Source organism: Acartia tonsa, chromosome 12 (genome assembly GCF_053477335.1).
Source record: "Acartia tonsa isolate MP-2025a chromosome 12, ASM5347733v1, whole genome shotgun sequence".
Lineage (NCBI taxonomy): Eukaryota > Metazoa > Arthropoda > Copepoda > Calanoida > Acartiidae > Acartia > Acartia tonsa.
In genome coordinates, this window is record NC_137271.1 from 24,710,126 (window position 1) to 24,733,557 (window position 23,432).

At 30.8% G+C, this 23,432-nt stretch overlaps 1 protein-coding gene across 1 annotated transcript in view; it reads right to left on the reverse strand.

Annotated features, from left to right (window-relative positions):
• Nucleotides 1–23,432, reverse strand: part of LOC145333270 (uncharacterized) — a 90,209-nt gene that overhangs the window by 4,422 nt on the left and 62,355 nt on the right. Inside the window, exons 8-14 of the mRNA XM_080178402.1 lie at nucleotides 14,469–14,559; nucleotides 13,601–13,739; nucleotides 13,247–13,315; nucleotides 8,223–8,263; nucleotides 7,405–7,543; nucleotides 5,088–5,156; nucleotides 720–787 (exon numbers count right to left, since the gene is read on the reverse strand). Coding sequence (XP_080034528.1) covers nucleotides 720–787; nucleotides 5,088–5,156; nucleotides 7,405–7,543; nucleotides 8,223–8,263; nucleotides 13,247–13,315; nucleotides 13,601–13,739; nucleotides 14,469–14,559 — 616 coding nt within the window. The remainder of the gene's footprint in view (nucleotides 1–719; nucleotides 788–5,087; nucleotides 5,157–7,404; nucleotides 7,544–8,222; nucleotides 8,264–13,246; nucleotides 13,316–13,600; nucleotides 13,740–14,468; nucleotides 14,560–23,432) is intronic.

The following is a 23,432-nucleotide window of genomic DNA, read 5'->3' on the forward strand; positions in this document are numbered from 1 at the left end:
AACATAAACTATGTGCTTGACCAGAAAATTTGAGGAATACATAAATATTGCTATTTTATTGAATATCATTATAACAATTTATGTCGGCTATGATTACCTTTATTTAATTTCATAAAGTATACATTAACAATATTTCGTGACGATAATTCAGCCATTTACACTCTTAGTATAACCATGCCAATCAAGATTTAATAAAAAAAGTACCCAACATTTTAAAGCAAATGTGTATGCAGAGACGTCCAAGGGGGGGGGGAAAGGGATGATTACACCCCCCCCCCTCCAAAAAAAAAAAATTCATTTGGGGGGGGGGTAATCACCCCTTAGGCACCTCCAAAATTTTGAATTTTCAATTTTTACCCCCCCCCCAAATAAAAAAAATGCCTCTATGAAATAAAGATTACCCCCCCCCAAAAAAAAAAAAATTTTATTATCAAAATTTTACCCCACCCAAAAAGCTTGGACGCCCCTGTGTGTATGAGAGTGCATGCTAATAAAACTTTGGGTACAAATACTACATAAACTTCTTAGTTCCCTCCCTATCGAAATATATCATATAGCTTATATTTTATAGTAAAACAACGTTTTTTACTTCAATTTTATTTAGCTTTAACTTAAAGTTTCAGAAATTGACGGTCAAGTCGTGGAGGGACAAACTTTCAACATAAGGTAAAATTTTATATAGCTTATATGTACATATGAAATCTTTAAAAAAAAGATACCTTTGGTTTATAGTAAGATCCAGTAGAATGGTCAAGAATACTATCATATCTGTTAAAACTTTGGTAACCTAAACACAAGTAGAGTGGTCAAGAATACTGTCATATCTGTTGAAACTTTGGTAACCTAAACACAAGTAGAATGGTCAAGAATACTATCATATCTGTTAAAACTTTGGTAACCTAAACACAAGTAGAATGGTCAAGAATACTGTCATGTCTATTGAAACTTTGGTAACCTAAACACAAGTAGAATGGTCAAGAATACTATCATATCTGTTAAAACTTTGGTAACCTAAACACAAGTAGAATGGTCAAGAATACTATCATATCTGTTGAAACTTTGGTAACCTAAACACAAGTAGAATGGTCAAGAATACTGTCATATCTGTTGAAACTTTGGTAACCTAAACACAAGTAGAGTGGTCAAGAATACTGTCATGTCTATTGAAACTTTGGTAACCTAAACACAAGTAGAATAGTCAAGAATACTATCATATCTGTTAAAACTTTGGTAACCTAAACACAAGTAGAATGGTCAAGAATACTATCATATCTGTTGAAACTTTGGTAACCTAAACACAAGTAGAATGGTCAAGAATACTATCATATCTGTTGAAACTTTGGTAACCTAAACACAAGTAGAATGGTCAAGAATACTATCATATCTGTTGAAACTTTGGTAACCTAAACACAAATAGAATGGTCAAGAATACTGTCATATCTGTTGAAACTTTGGTAACCTAAACACAAGTAGAGTGGTCAAGAATACTGTCATGTCTATTGAAACTTTGGTAACCTAAACACAAGTAGAATGGTCAAGAATACTATCATATCTGTTAAAACTTTGGTAACCTAAACACAAGTAGAATGGTCAAGAATACTATCATATCTGTTGAAACTTTGGTAACCTAAACACAAGTAGAATGGTCAAGAATACTATCATATCTGTTAAAACTTTGGTAACCTAAAAAAATATAAATAAATTATAAGCATCTATCATTTTTTTGTGAAAAAGTCATGATATTTATTGGACCATATTCAATATACATAGTTTGATCACTGCTAAAAATATTTGATAAAAATTGATGACAAAGAAGGCAGTGTGGGAGGGACAATAGTCTGTTTATTACACTAGTCCTCAAAGTTTTATGTGAACGTTTTCTTATTGGTTGACTTAACAACTTCAGGGACTTTTAGTGAATTTTGATTGGTTGGTTAATTAAGTTAAGTGTTCAATAGTTTCAACCACTTATTGTAATCTAAAGAATGTGCAATGTTGTGTATAATCAATGTACATCAATTTATCAGCCATTGTCTTACCCCTTTAGATCCCTAAAAGGAAGGTACATAGACAGACATGCTATTTTTTAAAGGAGGAAAAAGACAATGGCACTTAAATCAATCCACACCATTTGCTAAGTAAGAAATAGCTTTTAAAAAAGCAGTTTTAACTTTACATATTAACTTATACAGTTGGAAGAGAGGGGGGTGGGGGTGATTAATTTTTGGTTCAATATCTTATCCCTGTATTCGTGACAAAGACAGACATGCGATATTTGCAAAATTCCTGAAATATTTCATATGTAAGTACAAGGGCATCAGGGATCTAAAGGGATAAGTCAAATGTATGTAGATCCCCAATGTTGATATAAATTTACCCCTTCTGTGGATTACAATTAGGTTTAAATGCTCATCATAATAAACCAACCAATCAAAATTCAATAAAAGTCACCAAAGTTGTTAGACCAACCATTAAGAAAACGTTATTATAAAACTTTAGGGACTAGTGTAATAAACAGCCTATATGTCCCCCTCCCTCCCAGCAAGGACATACAAAAAGATAATTATACATATATATATTAAACTAGTACAGTTAGTATTGATTTTCCATAAACAAGAATCACAATATCCAAAATATTATATAAAAAAATGGAACCTTTTGAAATTGTAGAATCTGTATTTAAATTTCTGTTTATCATTTCCAGGATGGTAAAAGACATTAGACTGTAAATTATCCTGGTACCAAAAGTTTTATAAACATTTTTCTTATTCTCTAGATTGATTAGATTGTACAAAAATTATAATTTATACAAGAGGGATTAATTTTGTTTATCATAACTGGAGTGTACACTAATATATTATCCATTGTCTTATCCATTGAAAATCCTCAAAATATTTTGCATTAAATTTTATGTATTTCTACAAAATAGCTTTACTCATTAAATTCCAATTCATTTTTGGTTTAAATCAAATATTTTTCAAGGACATAATATGCATATACATATCTGGGACAGTTATTTACATAAGTGGAACAGTTTTTTTTATTATACTAGCGGCTCCACCCCTAGACTCTAGGGGCTCTAAAAAGAAATAAGAATTGGCAGAAAAATAGCCTAAAACCATCCAAGGACATATACGAAGCTTCACTGTATAAGAGAACCATATCGGTTCAGTTGTCAGTGAGATCCTTCGCTACAGACCAAAAAGCCTACTACTTTATTTAATAGGATGAAGTAGTAAGCTTTTTTCTTGTCTGTGACGAAGGATCTCCCTAACTGCTGAACCGATGTGGTTCCCCTTTACAGTATATAGGTAAAAAGAAGGTTTTAAAAATGCCCCTCCACAAAAATTTTTGTCTTCTACTTTTAAAGTTTTCTTTTTTAAACACAAATTGAAAATCGATTTTCACCCTACCACCTTAATTGCTCCTAGAGGCTTTTAGTAACGAATCCGATAGTTCTATTATATAAAGTAGAATATAGCCGTAGGCATCCACAAAATTTTGGATTTTCAATTTTTACCCCCCCCCCCCCCAAAAATAAAATAAAAAAATGAAATAAAGATTAACCACCCCCTCCCCCAAATAAAAAGGCTTGGACGCCCAAGTATATAGTACTAGTATATGTAATGAATTAAATTATAGTAAAATAGTTTTTGGCAGATATTATAAATATGTAACTAAAATGATCCTTATTGTTTAATCACGCAACCTGTATGGGATTTTAAAAAGCCTTAATACTAAAAATTCTTAGTTGGTATTGACAAAAAGTTATAGTTTCATGTTATAGTTTAAGATATCATTTTTTTGTAGTCAATCTATACATCAAATTGAATATATAGATAGATAGAAAATTTTTATTTTGATTGGGTGACTTAATTTCTCACCAATGCAATGGTTGACAAATAGTCTAAAACCTGCCACTTTGGTAAATTCTATAGAAAAAATAGATAGATTAATTCTATGATTGTTCTTAAATTGTGAAACCTTGACATATCAAATATTTATCTATTCTGAAAGTGAAATGGTCACATGGATATGTTTATTTAAGATAAATTAATCATTCCCCTACAAATTATATCACTATATAAAGAGATTAATTACTAATTACTTCTTTATAGTTAATGCATGTCCGTTAGTCCATCTGACGTTAACATAACATCGTGAAGATAATTTTTTTGAATCATTTTGCTGTTTTTGTGTCAGACATGGCCATTTTTATTTCTATATCCTATTATATAGAAATAAGGGTTTTTGTCTGTAGCTCTTACGATTGTGATAACAAATTTTTGGTATGGTTTTAAGCAAATTGTCTGCGTTCCTTATCCCTACAAATTAGAGCTCTTGAATGTTAGGGGCTTATCCGCTAGTAGTCTACAAAAAAACATTGTGAAATGGCATTGTTGAATTTTCTTTTTCATAGCATTCTACAGTTCTTTTTATTGTTATTGCTACGCTACTTTTGGTTATGTATTTTAAGATTCTCAATTCCTGTCCTCGTATGGATGATTGAAAAGAATATTGAATGTGTAAATGTCAATTGAACCTCTTATTTTAGAAATACTTTAGAATATAAATTACAATATATTTTAGTTCATAGGTAGATGGATGGATGAATATTATATGTATATGGATGGATGGATGAATAGATGGATGAATAGATGGATGGATAGATAGATAGATTAATATGTAGATGGATGGATAGACACATAGATGGATGGAAAGATAGGTAGAAGAATAGATAGATTAATAAATAGATAGATAAATTTATAGATAGATATATAGTTAGATATATATGTAGATAGATGGATGGATAGATAGATGGAGGAAAAGATAGATGGAAGGACAGATAGCTAGATATATGGATTTATAAATGATCTCTATAACTAAAGGTAGGACTAAAAATAGTCGCTGGTTCCTGTCAGATAGATAGATAGATAAATAGATAGATACCTGTGTAACTAAAAGTAGGACTGAGAATAGTCGCTGGTTTTTGATAGATAAATAGATAGATGGGAAAATAGATAGATAGATACCTGTATAACTAAAGGTATGACTGGAATAGTAGCTGGTTCTTGATAGATAAATACCTGTGTAACTAAAGGTAGGACTAAAAATAGTAGCTGGTTCCTGCTCTTCTGATGAGCCAATAGATTTATCTAAAATACAGGGATAGTTTTAACCATAAGTAGCAAAACAAGGATGGCAACATCCATAAAAGCGAAGCTCTGGAACGGTAGGCCAAACGCACATTAACACTTGTAGAGTGTCAGAACTGAATTACCACAATATATTTAAATTTAGGTAATATTTTTGACAACTTCTTAAAACAGGATATTGTTAAATAAAATCCTTACATTTTTAGAACTTGATTGTACAGATCCTTCGCTTATAACATTATATATATCTTGATGAAATAGGAATCATTATACCAAAAATCATATCAATAGAATATAATAACATATAAAAAACTATGACCCTGATTATAGAAAAGTTTCCATATAAAAATTATACTATGTTGATGATATAAGTAAGTGAGTGTCCTACAAGACTACAATTACCCCAAAAACCAGTTTACTCATTCGTTGGCATAAAACTTTTAGTATTAACTAAATCCGTTGTTATTCCATATTTGTTTTCGCTTTTATTGTCATCCTTGTTTATGATCATGAATATCGAATTCTAAATATCTAATCCCAAAACCTTTTGGTGAAAAAGGTAATTTTCAAATTTTGTTTGTTTTATCAAGTAAACAATATATTTAATTCAAACAGAATGGTAGTTGTGAAAGTTTTAGGAAATGCATGCTTATTATTTTTTCATATTTGGTGATTAAAAAAAGTTAGCTTCAAAGTTTTAATCATTTTTACTTTTAAAGGGGTTTAGTCTAAATGATATCAGTAGCGCAGATACTCTATAAAAAGAGTTAGTTGGTTGTTTGTCAAATTAAACGTTAATCACATAACCATAACCTTATTTTTTTTGTAAGTTTTTTGTCTGAAGCTTACGATTTCTACTTAAATAATGAACCAATTAAGTTCTTCTTTTTAGGGAAATTTCACATATGTTGCTGGCTGGACTTAGTCTCTTGATTAGATTCAAGCCCCGAAATGGTCTTAGGTTATTTTTCTACCCTATTATTATTCCTTTGAATAAAAAGCATAAAAATGTTAGAGGCGCAGCTGCTAATTGAATAAAAATAATCAAATATTCTAATAATCATATATATCCTTATACATGTCTGTCTGTCTATATGTAGCATTGTCAAAAACCGTTGAATATGAAAGGTTTTCAAATATTTTGGAGAATGTTACCTCCACCCTCACAAAAACAACTCACCCCTAACCTCCATTAAACTTTTTTATCTTTTCTTTTCAAAACAAAACTTGTTATAAACTTTACAATAACAAATGCGAAGCTTCACTCTAAAGTAGAACCATTTTAGTACAGCAGTGAGCGAGATCCTATGGTACAGACAGACATCCTGTTACGGTTATATAAGAATAATAAGTGTAAGCAGTTTTAGATAATTTGCTCTCTTAGAATATTAACTGCCTTGTTAGAAAAGTATTTTAAAGTTAAACAAATATCTAACAAGAATAGTTCTCATAAAAACTTAAGCCTTTATGAATTAAAATAAAGACTGTAGACTGTAGAGGACTCGACCACTATTTTGATTGCACGACCTTTGTCTAGAACTAATAACTGTGCATTTGAAAATTTCTTGTTGGGCAAGGAATTTCAACCTACTCTAACTTTTTATATCCAACACCTGACATAGCAGCAATCGAAACCATTTTAATGTCTTTAGTTATGACGTGGTGTTGGGTTAAGATTAGAACCTTCCCGTCAACGAGCAGATAATTTTGTTTTAATAGAAAAGGTAAAATCTTTAAGCCTTTTTCCAAAAGGCTTAAAAACTGGGTCATATACAATTTCAAATAAATACTTAATTAAACTTGTTAAAGATTAAATAGTATGTTTTACATTAAAAGGGGTTAATGTCTATTAGAATTTTGCTTATATATAACTATGGTCGGTCCATCCGTTCGTCTGTTTCATTGTAATAATTGTCTCTTATTCTTAGTTTAGGCATGTTAATATTGTAATATCGATTTTAAACTTGGTATAAAGATTCCTATATTACTTCTAATCATCGGATTTTTTACAAGGATGATATGCACTATAATGTGAACGAAGCATATCTATATGTCGTTAAATCTAAGTATCTTGTGACCAAGTAATTTGGGGATAAATTTCAAAGGATTAACATTGAATATGTTGATAACTATTATAAACAAATGCCCTTTTATCTTCTAATTTGTTGAGCTTCGCTTTTTTGGAAGCTTTCATCCTTGTTTTGTTAAAAACATAATGTTACTACGATCATATAAACTTTCAACTAACCTAACTGAAGGCTAGATTCTGACTGGCCAGTGCTGGATCTAGTGGACGTTGTTGTCCCTGTACTGCTCACGTTGCTTGGCTTCGATGCACTACTGTACAGTCTGTACTTCCTCTCTGCTGTACACTGGATATGGAGACCCTAGATAGAAAGATAGATAGATAGACTACTGTGTACAGTAAGATATATAAGTTTTCCAGAATTTTAATGTTAGGGGGAGATTTGAAATCTGCATCAAATTTTAAGGATTTTTTTTTATAAAATTCGTTTTTTGTATAATTCTTTATCTAAAAGCGGAAATGCATTTTAAGTTAATTAATTTTGACCAATAGGATAGGTGGATTTTAAACTACCTGCGCTCTAACTGGTTGAATGATGTACGCCATCCAATCAGAGCGCAGATTTTTTAAATCTACCAATCACAGATGCCAAAATTAATTAACTTAAATTGCATTTCCGCTTTTAGATAAAGAATTTTAGAAAAAACGAATTTTATAAAAAATCCTAAAAATTTGATGCAGATTTCAAATCTCCCCCTAACTTTAGAATTCCGGAAAACTTATATATCTTACTGTACAGTCTGTACTTCCTCTTTGCTGTACACTGGATATGTAGACCCTAGATAGATATAAATAGATAGATAGATGGAGTGCTGTACACAGGCCCTAAATATATATATAGATAGATAGAGAGATAGATAGAAAGATGGACTGATAGATAGATAGAAAGATAGATTGATAGATAGATAGAAGGATATTTCATTTTAAAAGTAGAGGGATAGGGTTACTGTGCTCGACTAAAAATTTTAGGGGAAACCAACCTGGCATGCAGAATCTTTTCCTTGGCAGCTCCATATTGGTTCTAACAGTAATATTTACATTAAAAATATAGTTTAATTTACTTTAAGTCTGTCCGTCTGTCTGTTAAAATTTAAAATACGAAAAATTAAATTGATCAAACCTCGGCTAGAGGCGAAGCCGCTAGTTAAGTTATTACTTGGAGTACTGAACCGATCGAGTTCTCCATTTTAGGGAAACTACACACTTGTCTTTTGGTGGATTAAGGCTTTTTTAGATGCTAGGGAATTGCTGCAAATTAGAAAATAAAACACTAAGTAAAAAATAAGCTAATTTATTATATGTAAGGGAGGGAGAGGACATTGTGAATTATATTTGTTTATTTTAAACAGGAATCCCTTCCCGAAAAATACCTTATAACAACCTCAGAGTGTCAATGGTTGTATTATTTGAAAAGAAAATTTCAAAGCTTCCGACAGACGGACATAAATCAAAATAGAATATTTTATGCAAAGAATTTGTTTAAACAAATGTACAGGCTTTACCTTAGTTATAGATCAGAATACAAAAAAATAAATCGATGAAAAGCAAAAATCAATATTTTGTAATAAAAGTTTGCAAATTTGACCTTTCTCAGGGATCTTAGGGGATAAGACAATTGGCGATAAATTGATATAAATCTTCAATGATAATTTACATAATTACCTCTCCTATAGAATAAAATAACTGGTTGAAAAGTTTGAACTGTACAAGTTTGGATTAAATTCATTGAAATTCAATAAAAGTACCCAAAGTTTTTGAGCCAAGGGATAAGATTGGGTTGCAAAAAATCTTTGGGTACCGGTGATTTATAGTCTAATGTCCCCTCCCTCCCTGACCTTTCTAATGTGTAAATAAGTTGATAGGAAAGTTTATCATTCTTTGGTGTTCCGACAATCCTATTATATAAAGTAGTAAGCTTTTTTTGTCTGTAGTAAAGCTACTGAGGTTGGTCCAAGGGAAGGTTTTTAACTATTTTAAGGGATGGTATACCCACACTACCAATTAAAAGAATAACCCCCCCTCCCAATTTTTTACTTTTTAAAAAAAAGCTAAGTTCCTCAAGAGGCTTCTAAAGGGGCCTAGTCGCTAGTACAGAAATTAAAGTACGCTCTATCTTACATAGCAAATGAGAAAAATCAAGCTTTAGAAAATTGACTTTAACGTATGTTAGGACAAAAGGACGGAAAGATTCTTGTTATAGAGTTTAATATATGTATTATTTAGTAAAAGTTATTGTTAGTTTGCTTGACAACCCTAAAAAGTTTATATTTGCTACTTTTTACAATGTGATTGCTATAGTTATTATCAAGAGTTTTTCACATGTTTAAAGACTATCAAATTATGCCTAAAAACGTTATAAACATAATTTAAAAACAAATTTAAGTCAAAGCATATTGATAATTATTAAAATTTTGAGATAACTAATGACAGAATAAGTTTATAAAGTTTCTGGGGGCAGAATTATTTACAGTTTATTGTCTTTCTTTTTCTTTCTAGTTTGTATGGACATATTAATTATTTTGTAATCAATATAAACAAGTAAATGACCATGAGCTCTCTATATATTTATATCATTGGCTTTCTAGTAAATTGACAAAACAAAGCATATTTCTGCAATTAGTTTCCGTACGTCTGTCTATACTAAATGACTAGTTTTGAACAAGTCCATCAAAATTGAATAAAATCAATCAAAATTTTGGAGGGAAACGAATTAGATAACATGAATATAAAACTTTGGGTACAAGTGTAATTTACAGTCTACTCCAACCCCTTCCTCCCTGTGTCTATGATTTTTTTTCTTGTTTGATTAGCCATAGTTTATGGACCTAAGACTCCTAGACTATGTTGAGACACATTTGTATAGCAACTAGGGCCAGCTTCAGCTCCACGTTCAAGTATGACTTGACACGCTGTCTCATGAGAGCTCCTCGTTATTACCTCACCCTCGCCGATTTTGAGTATGGCAGGTGTCCCAGATAAAGTCACTGTAATGAATGACACTCTCCTCAGAGGAGCCTGGAATTAAGGAATGTGTTGGTATTATACACTTGATTATTAGGCATCCAAACTACCTAACAATCTCCCATCTAACTGGGGGAGGTTGCGTGAATGTTTGGAGAATTTGAGATATGTTGTGCGTTACCATAGAGCTACGGTGCCCCCGTGTCTATGAATAGACAGATATGAATAGACATATATGGTAAAGGTGGAATGATTATCCCCCTTTATAATCAAATGCCTTGTTATATTCAAAAATACTTTAATCTCATTAAGACAGCGAATTTAAGTTTGGATAAATTAAATTTTCACGAACTAACAGCTGCGAAATTAGCAGCTAGGGGAGATGGGGGTGATTAAAACAGCTTAAAACCACCTCAAGAATTAAATATCAAATAAAATAGAATATTGTAATCCCTATACAGTATACCTATCTGAAGCTCTCAATCGGTTTAATTATTTACAAACAAAAACTCTTACTACTTTATAATATAGGATAATTATCGGTGTCTTCGAATAAATGATATATTGGTAGGAGTAATAAACAATAGACTGGACAATTGCTGCAACCAATATTTAAATATTTAATCATATTTCTTTAATTATCAAAACACAACCTTAGTAAATTATTCATTTATTTAACTAGTTGCAAACTAGTAAATGTATTTTTAAAGTACTTCTAAACTTTTCAATCCAAAAGAAAACATTTTATTTTAGAAAATAATTATAAATTTTTTGTTTATACGGCGATTGTTTGGGTTTCAAACATTGAAAACCTAATCTTCATGTAAAACGCTACAACTTTTTAGAGCTTGTAACCCTTGACAGAAATTGGTCTTACATTGACAGATTGACAAAAATAAAGGAATTTCTTAAAAAATATTCTATGGTGGTTGAAAGTGACCCTCATTTCCATTTTCCAATTATTCCCTGGTGTAAAAAAGGGAATAAAAAACTTGCAAATCATAAAATAATGACACCATACAAAAGTGATTAGAAAAAATATCAATACTTATGGTCAAATTTATTTACAAGTATGAATAAACTTTATGTTTTTTAGTTTTAAATTAATTCATGAAGAATGAATGAAAAAAAGATCGGACAGTGGAAAGTGTCATGTGTGAAGTCATAAAAATACATACAAAAAGGAAGGATGAGAGGAGAATTTTAAAGCCTTAATTTCATGAAGATAATTAGAAAAAACTAAAGCAGTTGTTAAACAGCTACTTATACAATCAATGATCCAAAACTTTTTAAGTATAAGAAAACAAGAGATGTTTATGGTTGTACATTTTAAAACATTTAAATATTGAAAAAAAAATCTTTAATTCTATATCCCTGTATGCTAACTGGGAAGTAAAATGTTTTCATTCTAAATTGCTGATCTTTTACAAATATAACAACAAAACAACTTTTTTTCCCCAACAGTTGGAAACTAGGATAGAAATTAGCAACAGAATTGCTTAATTAATTGGAACATTATACTTTTTACAATAATTAGTTAAGAAGTATTTCCCCTTTTTGTTCTGTTTTTGATCATTTGAAGACTTTTTGTCAATATAAAAACTTTTCTATATATATACAGGGTGCGCCACATAAATCCGGACTTTTTCTTATTTTTAAAAAAATGAACATAAAATCGTCAATTTCAAAGATTTTATTGAATTTTAAAAACTGGGAAGCAAACTAGCTATATGACTATTAGATTATTCAATAAAATCGCCGCCAGCCTCAATCACCGCCTCTACCCGCCCCCTGAACCGCCCCCAGACCCTAGTCACCATGTCCCTGTCCAAGCTGGCGAAGTTCTCCTTCATAGTGGCAATGAGGGAGTTCTTTGTGGTATGGGCGCGTCTATTGGTTCATGCTTTAATGGCGCTCCAGGCTCAAAAGTCAATTGGATGAAGATCGGGGCTGCTGGGAGGCCATATCTCCTTAGGGACGTGAGTAACTGCAGGATCCAAATTCACCCATCTTTCAAGCTACCCTTCGACACGGCGGCTCTCATTTGGGCCACAATTAAGCTAGAACAACGTGCAATACCTTTTTAAAATTGGCATGAAGATTAAGCTAGGGTTATTATCGCAACCCATAGTCTTAAACGAGTTTTAAGGTTACAAATGGGCCCATGTAGTCGAGAACCGAGAAATTTTCACGAATTTTCACGATTTTTGACGTGTTTGACATCTCAAAATCTGCCACGTTTCACTTTGATGGAGTACTACGGCCAAGCCATTTCAGATAGATGGCTCTAGTCTTTTTTAGTGTCTTACTTATGTATCTAACAGTATCCCCAGCAAGTTGCATAACTCTACCTCACCTACAGATGGGCTGAGGTCACATTTAGTGGGCCCTAGTCAAGAATCCAGGGTAAACTATCTGCGCGTTTCGATTCTGCCATGTTGAACATAAGCGCTTCCAGCTCGGAGAAAACGTCCTCCATCGTCTAAAAACTTTTATGGGCAAAAAGGTAATTACCCAAGCCTTTTATAGTGTGGTCAAACGTCATGATTGGTCAAGTAGTTTTGGTGCTATGGCCGTTTGAAAAAAGTCCGGATTTATGTGGCGCACCCTGTAGTATCTATAACTGGTGGCTATGCCCCTAGAGGCTTTAAGGGGCCCTTGAAAGTAGAAACCCCCACTTACCTACATGCCCCCCCCCCTTGTTTAATATTAAGTTTTTGGCACTCTTGAATGAAGATAAGTCAAGTAAGCAGGTTTTAAAATATTTTTCTTGGAATGGTGGTGGTATCCTTCCTCGAAATAGTTATAAACCTTTCTAGAACCTATGAGAAGGTCCATGTTACTTTAGTGCAAGTATACCAATTAGAATGATGTCTGTCCTTATGTCCATCTGGATCTTACTAAGCATCTGACCATATAGGCTCTTAATGTTTAATCTATGGTGTCACGTACCAGACATAGCAGCAGTAGGTACAAATTTTAAAATCTCTAATGCTTAAATTATACAAACGCTGCGCTATCACAAATTTTAACGTAAATATTCCTGAGTGGTTGGCTTGATGTTTTATCTTATTCTTTTTATTCTTCTTCACAAACACAAATATTATCGACACTAGAAATATTTTTCATTGTGTGTTCTTTTCTTTATTACTCTATGGAATTTTATAATTAAACAAAATAGGGGCCTAAAAATCTTCGAAACCCGAAAGCGTTTTGACAGCAGGGTTTATGTCGACTATATGATGTTTAATAAAAATTGACTTTGATTAGGTTTCATTTGTTATAGCAAATTTTTATGCCATTTATATCGACATTATGACCAATATAAAACCTATAGCTATTCTAATAATGTATATTGATATAATAACAACAAAAAACAAAAAAAATAACATTATACAGAACACAAAATTTCCTAAAATGATGAGAATAGCGATAATTATAACCGCTATGATGATCACTATAATGTTGAAACTCAAGTTGGTTGCAGGGGTAGATTGGATAGGTGCTGCTTCTACCAGCTTGATCAATATAGATACCTAGATAAGATAGATGGATTTATATATAGGTAGATTAATAGAAGCCTACCTCATCAATAACCTCATAGAGCGAAATTGCTTCCAAAGACACTCTAACGTCAGGTCCAACAACCTAGGATTACTAATGGGACCCAAAATTTCTTCTTTTCTGTCCAAACAGGGTATTAGGTGAAATAACACCCATCAGACTAAGAACTCTTTGAATGCACGACCTTTTTCTGGCAGTCCTAACTATGCATGATAATTAGTTGCGCCTGTTTTGGACCAAGACATTTCCCTACTCTAACTATTATTGTCGCCTACCTGACGCATCAGCAGCAGAAACTTTGTTTAAAGTCTTTAGTTATGACGCGGTGTTAAGTCGAGATTCAAACCTATACGTTACATGTTGAGCCACGGTCGCGGTTTAGAAATTTATTGTAGATGTGTTGATTGATTGATGGATAGATAACTCACAAACAAAATATGAATTTTACATATTTATTCAGACATTACAAATTGTTTTGTGCATGTTTGCACTCTTCTGATGTCAATTTAAAACTAAAATTTAAAATAAAAATAAATTTAAAGGATTTTTACAAATACTTTGGAAGATATTTTTGTACATAATATTTTTAGATACATGAATAGATAGACATAAAAATAGATGGAAATATAACATTATTAAAACTTTTGGTAAATAGATAGATTAATAGAACAAAAAAATGGATAGATAAATAGACTTCTTACCTCGCTCTGGAACAAGATATCATTATCATAATCTTTTTGAGTTGCGACACATTTCAGCCTCACATCCTGGTCATCCTTGTTCGCTGTGTATCTAAAACAAGGATTGTTTTATTCCATATTTAGCGTAGCAATAAAAAGCACAAAAAATATCTAGGGGTACACGTTGAATTGGGGAGGGGTGGGGGGAGTTTATTTTAACCATTCACTTAAATTTTAAAAATAATTAAAAATAAATTGGGAGATGGAACATTTTTTCAAAGAGTCATTTATTTTAAAAAGGTGATGATAACTTTCCAAAAAAATATTCATAATTCTTCCTTCCTACAAGAAGCTTCACTGTAAAGAAGAACCATATAAGTTCAGTGGTTAGCGAGATCTTTAGCTACAGATGTATATACAGTAGATATCCTGTTACTTTTATATAAGAGTAATACGTATCAGTTATTTTTGGTAATCATCGCCAATAAATCACAGATTATGGCGGACAATTGATCGACAACCCGTTTATCCCCTCTATATTATACACTAGAGTTGGCTCGATATAATTATCTCCCTATTGGCTAGTTTTCTATATGCATATCTATTTCTCAATAAATCTATTTTCCTCGCCCGGCATTACTATCTAAAAGAAAGTAAATATTTAATAATCTAAATGATTTTAAAAAGATTTTTTAAATTATATTTTTTTCTTTACATTACCATCACCAAAGGGTTAATGATGATGATTACAATTTTAGTTTAATATTTGAACACACAAAGTGTCGCCACAATCGAATTCTTTTAAAACAGAGTTTTCTTAAATTTATCATATTATAAATCTAAATTTTCTTTTTTTATGATTAGAAATTAAATACATTGATATAAGGTAAATAGCAACATGAAATTAAAAAAAGGAATTTATTTTCAATAAAGTAAAATAATGGGTCTTATCGTTCTGGGCAATGAGAGTTTATTATGGATTATTGGAGCACTTTGAGTTTTAAACAAATATTCCTTGGAAAACTTGAGCTCGTTTATAGACATTTATTTCCTATATAGATCTGACATGGATCTTGAAGCAATTAAGCAGGCCGTTTTGTACATGTTAAAAATTGGAAGATTTCATTAATTAAAAGTTATCGCAAATATACTTAGTAAATAAAAAAATATAACTGATAGATAAAAATTTATCGCCAAAGTCTTATCCATTTTAATCCATAGCATTTGAGATATAAATATATTCAGCGAGGGAGAAGACATTGAACAGTAAATTACACTGGTACCCAAAGTTTTATATTTGTGTTGGAATGATTTTCTTGTATTCCCTGGCAAGTTCGAACCCATTAATTCCCTTTTCCTTACACCAGAGAATGAGTGTGTTACGCGGCATTCCTAACTATCTCCGCGCTTCGCTTGTAAACAAACAAAGAGGCGCGCATTTTTTCCTTGATGATTCCCATGTGAAGAGCTACGTGAATAAAAATAATGTATTGGATGGATATACATGCGCTCTAATCCGTGGAAGATCTCAAATAAGCCTTCCTGCTTAGTTTGACATCATAATGTGGTAAGAATTTATCTTAATTATTAATAATAAGTGTAGTATGGTATATTTTCACGAAGAAATTTAAAACATTAATTTTTCAACAAATAGACCATTTAACTGCTAACTTTTGACATACGAATATTTTCCTTAATTTTATTGATCATTTGAATCTAAAATTATCAATTTCTGATGCTATTTAATATGTTTCGTGCCAATTTAAAGTTTTTTAGAAATTTTATATTTTTAATTAAATTGAAATCACGCAACCTCGATCTACAAAAATAATAAACCATTAATACTATGTAATTAATTTTTATATTTTTGTTTTAGATTCATCGTTTTCATGGTAATAAATACACATTTGTAAACATTCACATGTTGGTCATTCGGAGGGCTTGGAGATTAAGAATTCGTGAACGGCAAGGAATGCGTTCCGAAACAATATTAATACTTGGCTCAAAAACTGTGGCTCTAATATTAATTTTACAATGTGTCCAAACTAATCAACCAATATTCATCTACAGAGGGGGATATTTTGTTTATCATCATTAGGTATTTATCGATTTATCGGCCATTTGAATTGCTACGGTTCTTATTGACCTAATAATTCTAGTTTCTGTAATGAATGTTCGTTTCCGAGATTTTAATCCGCGATATTTGAGAAATATTGCAGCAAAAAAAAAAGGAAATTAATACTCAAATTTCTATAAGATTAAAATTAGTTTTATAATAAAATTTTATTTTTTATATAATAAAAAGAAGAATTTAAAGTGTACAGTTTTGACTGAAAAAGTTTTAAAAGAAAACGAAGACACTCTTTAATGATGATTATACATAGATAAAATCTAAAAATATAATTGTTGCTTTAAAACAAATTCCATTTTGAGCAACTATTACAGCCTCCCCCCCCCCCCTTTATTTTCAGATATTGAAAAGGGGGAGGGTTGTGCTACCCAATAACCCATAAACTCAAACAAAACTACCACCCCCCCCCCCTATTTTCAATTTAAAAAATAAGAGAGTGGTTTATACTAATTATTTTTCGCAACGTATTATGGAAAGCTTTCCACGGATATTAAAATAAAAAATAAGATTTAAACCTGTTTAGTTAATCCTGAGAGCCAAAGGGCCGGGCTAACTTTATTAATTTTATGATTTTTATTCCAATATTCATGGAAAAGGTTGTAATACGATGCTATACATAATTTTTCAGTATATCGGTTTCGAAGCTATACTGGAAATATTGTTACTGTTTTATTTTTTTTAAATATCTAAAATTTAAGCCAAAAATTAAATTGATTGTTGAGAAAATGAGATGAAATTTAATCATTTGTTTTGACACAAACATAATCTGATTGAAATATTCGCAGGGAGGGAGAGGACAATCATGGACAAATTATTCTTCAACAATTTATTTTCTTATGATAATTTAGAATTTTTTTTAGAATGGATTTATTATTACTTGGATCTTACACCACATTATTTTGTACTCTAATAAAGTTAAACTTGAAGCTGGCTAAAATAACGACCTCTTTACCCCATTCAATGAATGAAAGAGCAAACCAATAAGTGATGTCTATGTAAGCAACCTAAATTTACGCTTTTTTTCTCCATAAATGCTATACCCATTGTTTTTAAGGATTTGGGGGAGGATTAATTCATATTCCATTGTCATACCCTTGCATCCCTGAAAATTTGTGTTTTTATCTATCCAGTTAATCTCAATCATTTCCGTTGCTCCAGGTATCTTAAGGGATAAGACATTGGAAGATTAATCGATGCACGACCCCAATGATGATGTACAAAATCATCATTTCTATAGAATAAAACTATTTGTTGAAACGTAAGGGCACGCTTATCTTAATGAAAAAAAACAAGCAAAATTTAAAAAAAACTAAAGTTTTTAAGTCAACGAATAAGAAAACGTTACTCTAAAAATTTTAAGTTTCAAATATTTAACTGAAATAATTCTTCTTTATGCGTAAGCTTTACATAGGTCCCACAATTGTTTTTAGGTTATTTTAATTCTAGATTTTAGCCTTGAGTGAGATGATTTTAGGCTAGTTTTAATATAGAGCTCCTAGATTCTTTTGTTGCAGCCGCTAGTAAGTTTTATAATATATCATCTTCTTTTTCAATAAATAAATTTAGTCTTTGCTGGGTTATTATTTGAAATTTGACCATTAAATATAATTTGCAAATTGCATTATAAACAGGGAATTCCCTCTTTCTTTCTTTAGAAATCTTTCTTTATAAATAAATATAAATACACAAAGACATAAGCACAGGGATCTTAAGGGATAAGACAATGGACGATATAAATCCTCAATGATAATTAATGGATTAGATTATGTAGCTTAAAATCGTTGCACAAAAAGTTTTGACTAATAAGTGCCATAAAGTTTTGAGCCAACAAATGAGATAACATAGTTATAAAACTTTGGGTACCAGTGAAATTTACACAGACCAATGTCCACTCCCTCCCTTCATATACAAAAAAAATGTACAAGTAAGAAAAAAAGGAGAGAGGAGGGGACATCGGACACTGATAACCAAAGTTTTATAACCACGTTATCTTGTAAGTTGGTTAAAAAATTTGTGATTTTTATTGGCTTTTGATTGGTTGTATCAAAACTAGTTATTTCTAACTTATTCAATTTAAATCTAAATAAGGTGTTATTTTGTTTGTCATCATTGGGGATGGTTGTAAAATTATCGTCGTTTGTCTTATCCCTTTATATCCCTAGCTATGATGTTATAGTTATTTTATTGATATTGACAGACAAACGTACATACCCTATCTATTACTACATTGTATGGTTGCTTCGCTACTATAATGTTTATTTTTTCCCTTTCTACTGCTTGAATAAAATACTTACATACATAAATGATAATCGTATATATTAGACTATAGACTACTAGAGTAATCAAACTAAAAAAACATTGTTCTAGGTTATTGTTGATTTTGTATACCCACAATGATGATAAACAAAATTACCTCATCTGTAAATTAATATTATTGGTTGAAACGTTTGGACACTGCTAGTTTGCACCAACTAATCATCAAGATTATATAATAGAACCCAAAGTTTTTATTGAAATGAGAAAGAAAAAATTTTTCATGAACATTTTAAAGTATTTCTTTAAATAATTCAATCTAAAAAAACACCACTCTAATAATGAAACTATATCCTATTATGTAAAGTAGAAAATTGTTTTTATACAAAAGATTTTGGAAAATGCAGGTCCGAATTGGTAGTTTTTTCACGTCTTGAGTTGTCTCAGGCTATTTCCTTCCCTCCCCTAGAGACTGGGGGCGAAGCAAATAATGACCTCGCAATAGACACTCCTTAAAATAACAATATGACATATTTTAATCTAATTTTACCTCTAATACTCTTTCTACCTTAAATAATAGAAGAGGGGGGCGGGAATAAGAAAGTATTATATAAAGAATAGAAAGACCTCAGAAAATAAGGGATATGTTTTCATCTCTATTTTTTTTTAAAATCACTTATTTTAGACTTTATTTTTGTTAAATCAATTTAAGCAAAACTTGTTCAAATATGCTTGATCTTTATAATGTTTGTTAAAATGAATGGTAGATAAGTTAGAGGCAGAAACAAATTATCAGTATAAGCATCTCTCTCTGTTTATATGATGTTAAAATTTTTAGGGGAAAATTTATTTATCTTCTATTTACATGTCCCTGCATCCCCTAAAGATAGGGAATTAAAAACGAGGGATAATAAGTAGCAGAGGTATATTTACAATAGTAACGTACCATTTCCTAAGGAAGGCAGGGGACATTAGACTTTGTATAATATCTTTCCCCAAAGTTCTACAAACTCAAAGGGACACTTACTTGTGAGATCTACAATTAGTTGGGTTAAAAACTTGGTAGTGCGAATGGGGCGCTTGTCCAATATTATGGTATGGAGATCGCTCTTCTATGAGTACTACTAAAAATCCTACTTTTACTGCAATACACATAGACATTCTCATCGTCGGTTCGTCAATTTAGAATGCTTTTCCCTTTACTCCCACAAGTATAATACGAATTTGGTTGAGCCCGTGGTAGCTCAACAAAGACCCACGTGAGGTATTATATTGCTTTAAACTATTTAAGAATAAATGGCTGGTTATGGTATTCGATCTATATCATATAAGTATATTAAGCACTTAAGAAGGAAGATGGTTTTATAAAGTGTATTTACATTACAAGTGAATAAGTTAATTATGAAAGTATTTACAGGATAAGTGATAATAATCATAAGTAGTGTAGGACAGAAAAATGCCCCAAGTCCAAAGCATTGAATTGTGCTAAGTGTTGGATCTCTAACATAAGACCCAAGCTCAATTCATGCTAAGTACTGAGGGTCCTAAATTTAAACTACAATGCATGCCAAACAACTAAGTCATTACCTTTAAAGCCAGAAGAACTTGATGGTTTGAGAGTCAATGAATAACTGAGATATTTTAAGAAGTGCAAGTTATAACAACAACTATTAATAAGGATCTAAGCCCTTGTCTGTTTAATAAAGTGTTTGTCTGTTAAACTTGTGACGTAAATCAAACTATGGTTGTAGGCATACATACCAGAACAAAATGGTTACATGGTTACTTTAACAATAAACATAATGTTTTAATAAGCATATAACAATATTCAATCACATACAGTTTACCATGGTTAGGCTAGCGTTACCCATACAAGGTATTATATTGGTAAGGATAGGCTAACAAATACGTAAAAACATATAAAAAGTGCCTTAGGGCTAGCTGGAGTAATTGTATCTCATGCCTGATTTGCGCTCGATAATTACCATGGCATGTCAATCAAATATTCAGAATCAACTTATATATGGTGTAAAATTTATAGTAAATATAGGTAAGTGGACTAGATGCGAAGCATTTCTGTGAAAGTCTTGTTCGTACGTTCAAAGAATTTTGGGGATCGCATCTCCAAACTTTTGATACGTTCATTTTTTAAAGGAGTAATTTAATCTATCAGTTTATTGTGAATAATTACTATAAAGACTGACAGAATAGCGAACGTATAAAGTAAAATATCGAGTAGCTTCGCTACTAAATAAACTAAATAATAGTAGTCTCTATCTGTTTGTTATGAATAATTAATATTAAGACGTACAGGCGTATAAAGCATAAATATAGAGTAGCTTTGCTTCTAACAAAAAACTAAATAGGAGTAGTCTCTATCTGTTTGTTATGAATAATGAATATTAAGACGTACAGACGTATAAAGCATAAATATAGAGTAGCTTCGCTACAAAAAAAAACTAAATAGGAGTAGTCTCTATCTGTTTGTTATGAATAATGAATATTAAGACGTACAGACGTATAAAGCATAAATATAAGGTAGCTTCGCTTCTAAAAAAACTAAATAGGAGTAGTCTCTATCTGTTTGTTATGAATAATGAATGGTTTTCATTGAATGCAAGTGTTTCTAAATGCCAGCAAAAAAAAAAAAAATATAAAAAATTTTAGATTTTTAAAAAAATGAAGATTTTTCCTAAGGTTTGTTTCTTTAGATAACTTAATTAAATAATTTAAATGTATAAACTTTGCTTTTAGATGTAAGGAAATTTTCTTATTTCTATAATGCTTGAAAATTTTTTTTTTTAATAAAATCAACGATCTTTAGGGATAAGATAATAGACTATAAATTGATGTATATCCCCATTAATAATAAACAAAATTAAACAATCCGTAGATTAAAGTACTATTTGAAAAGTTTGTAATCAACTAATCAAAATTCAATAAAACTATCCAAAGTTTTTTAAGTCAACGAATAAGATAACGTGTTTATAAAAATTTGGATACCCGTGTAATTTATTGTTCAATTTTCCCCTTCATCAATTAATACAATACAACAATTTTAATCTTCACCTATAACAATTTTTCATTTTATATTACAATTGGGATTACAAATAAAAAGAAATTACACAACATTATTTCATGCAAAATTTTATCTCGTATCTCGCTGAACCACTAAACCGACATGGTTTCTCTCTTCAGTGAAGCTTCTTATAGACAAATAGAAGGTTTATAACTATTTCATTTTAATGTATTAAATTTTACTATTACCTTTTTTATTAAAAAGATATATTTTTATTTATTATACAGTTATACGTGTAGTGTACCTTTAAATAAGTATTTAGATTTTACCTTAAAGACTAAATTAGTTTATGGTTTTATATATTTTAGAAAACATTCTTTTAATAAATATTTACAATAGGATAAATAATTATGGCTTTGTTATATAAATCTTTTCTTTTTCTATTAATTTTTCCCATAGATATACGATAATTAACAAAACTATCCTTTCATTAGATTCAGATTATTGGTTAATAAATAAATTTGGAACAAAGCAATTTAGCCAACGAATAATATCTTGTTGTTATAAACTTATGGGTATAATATGCTTTACAGTTCAATGTCCCCGCCCTCCTTTAATTAACACAAATGCCCCTTTTTATTTTAATTACTAAAAAAACATATCGTCTTTCACATTATTAAAGAGATGTATTAAAATGTGAAATTTCAGTGTGGCTTTGAAACCGATTAGCTGGATTAGAACCGGTTATATGCCATACTGAAAAATCATGTATCACAGCGTATTAGAAACAAGTTTTCACCATTAACAAAATAAAAATACCAAAACTATTTTTTTACTATCCGCGAAACAATAAATTAATACAATAACTTTTCTCATGTCTTTTAAAAGGGTCTCAAGAAGTTTTGTTTTCAGATATTGACACCGACTTAGGTTTATATCAGGGAGGGGATAAGACATTAGTGCTTGAAAATCTCATTCTCTCCCAAAATACTACTGTCTTTCAAAGGTTTACTTTCTTTCATAAGACATGAGGAAAGATAAATTTATTGTCCATTGTTCTATCCCCATAACCCTGGAAAATTTGCATAGTTTGCCCTAATTTTACAATAAGAAAAATAATTCTTAATCTTGTCTCTTTCAAAATAAATAGCGGCTGCTCCCCTAAAATTCCTTTTTGAGAAAACTTCACCGGAAAAGAACTTTCAAAGTCTAAGTGAAATATGCAGAAAAAAGTTATGCAAGTGTACGTACCGAAAGATCTTGTAAACGGCTGGGCAAACCATTAAGCAAGTTTTAGGGAAGTTTTAAAATTGTTTTAGACTATTGGACAGGGGAGAGGGGACCCTAACCCCCCATTCCAAAAAATAAAATTGTTGCGCCCCTATTTGCTAAGGGCAAAGGCACTTATAAAGGATCAATACATTTGGCATACGCTCTACTTTTTATTCATAAAAGCATCTTTTATATGAAAACATTTAGAGCATAATGTACAGAAAATAAGGTTTATATTTATGATAACAAGGATGACAACATAAATAATGAACGAATCTACACAAATTTAAAAAATATTTGGAAAGCCTTA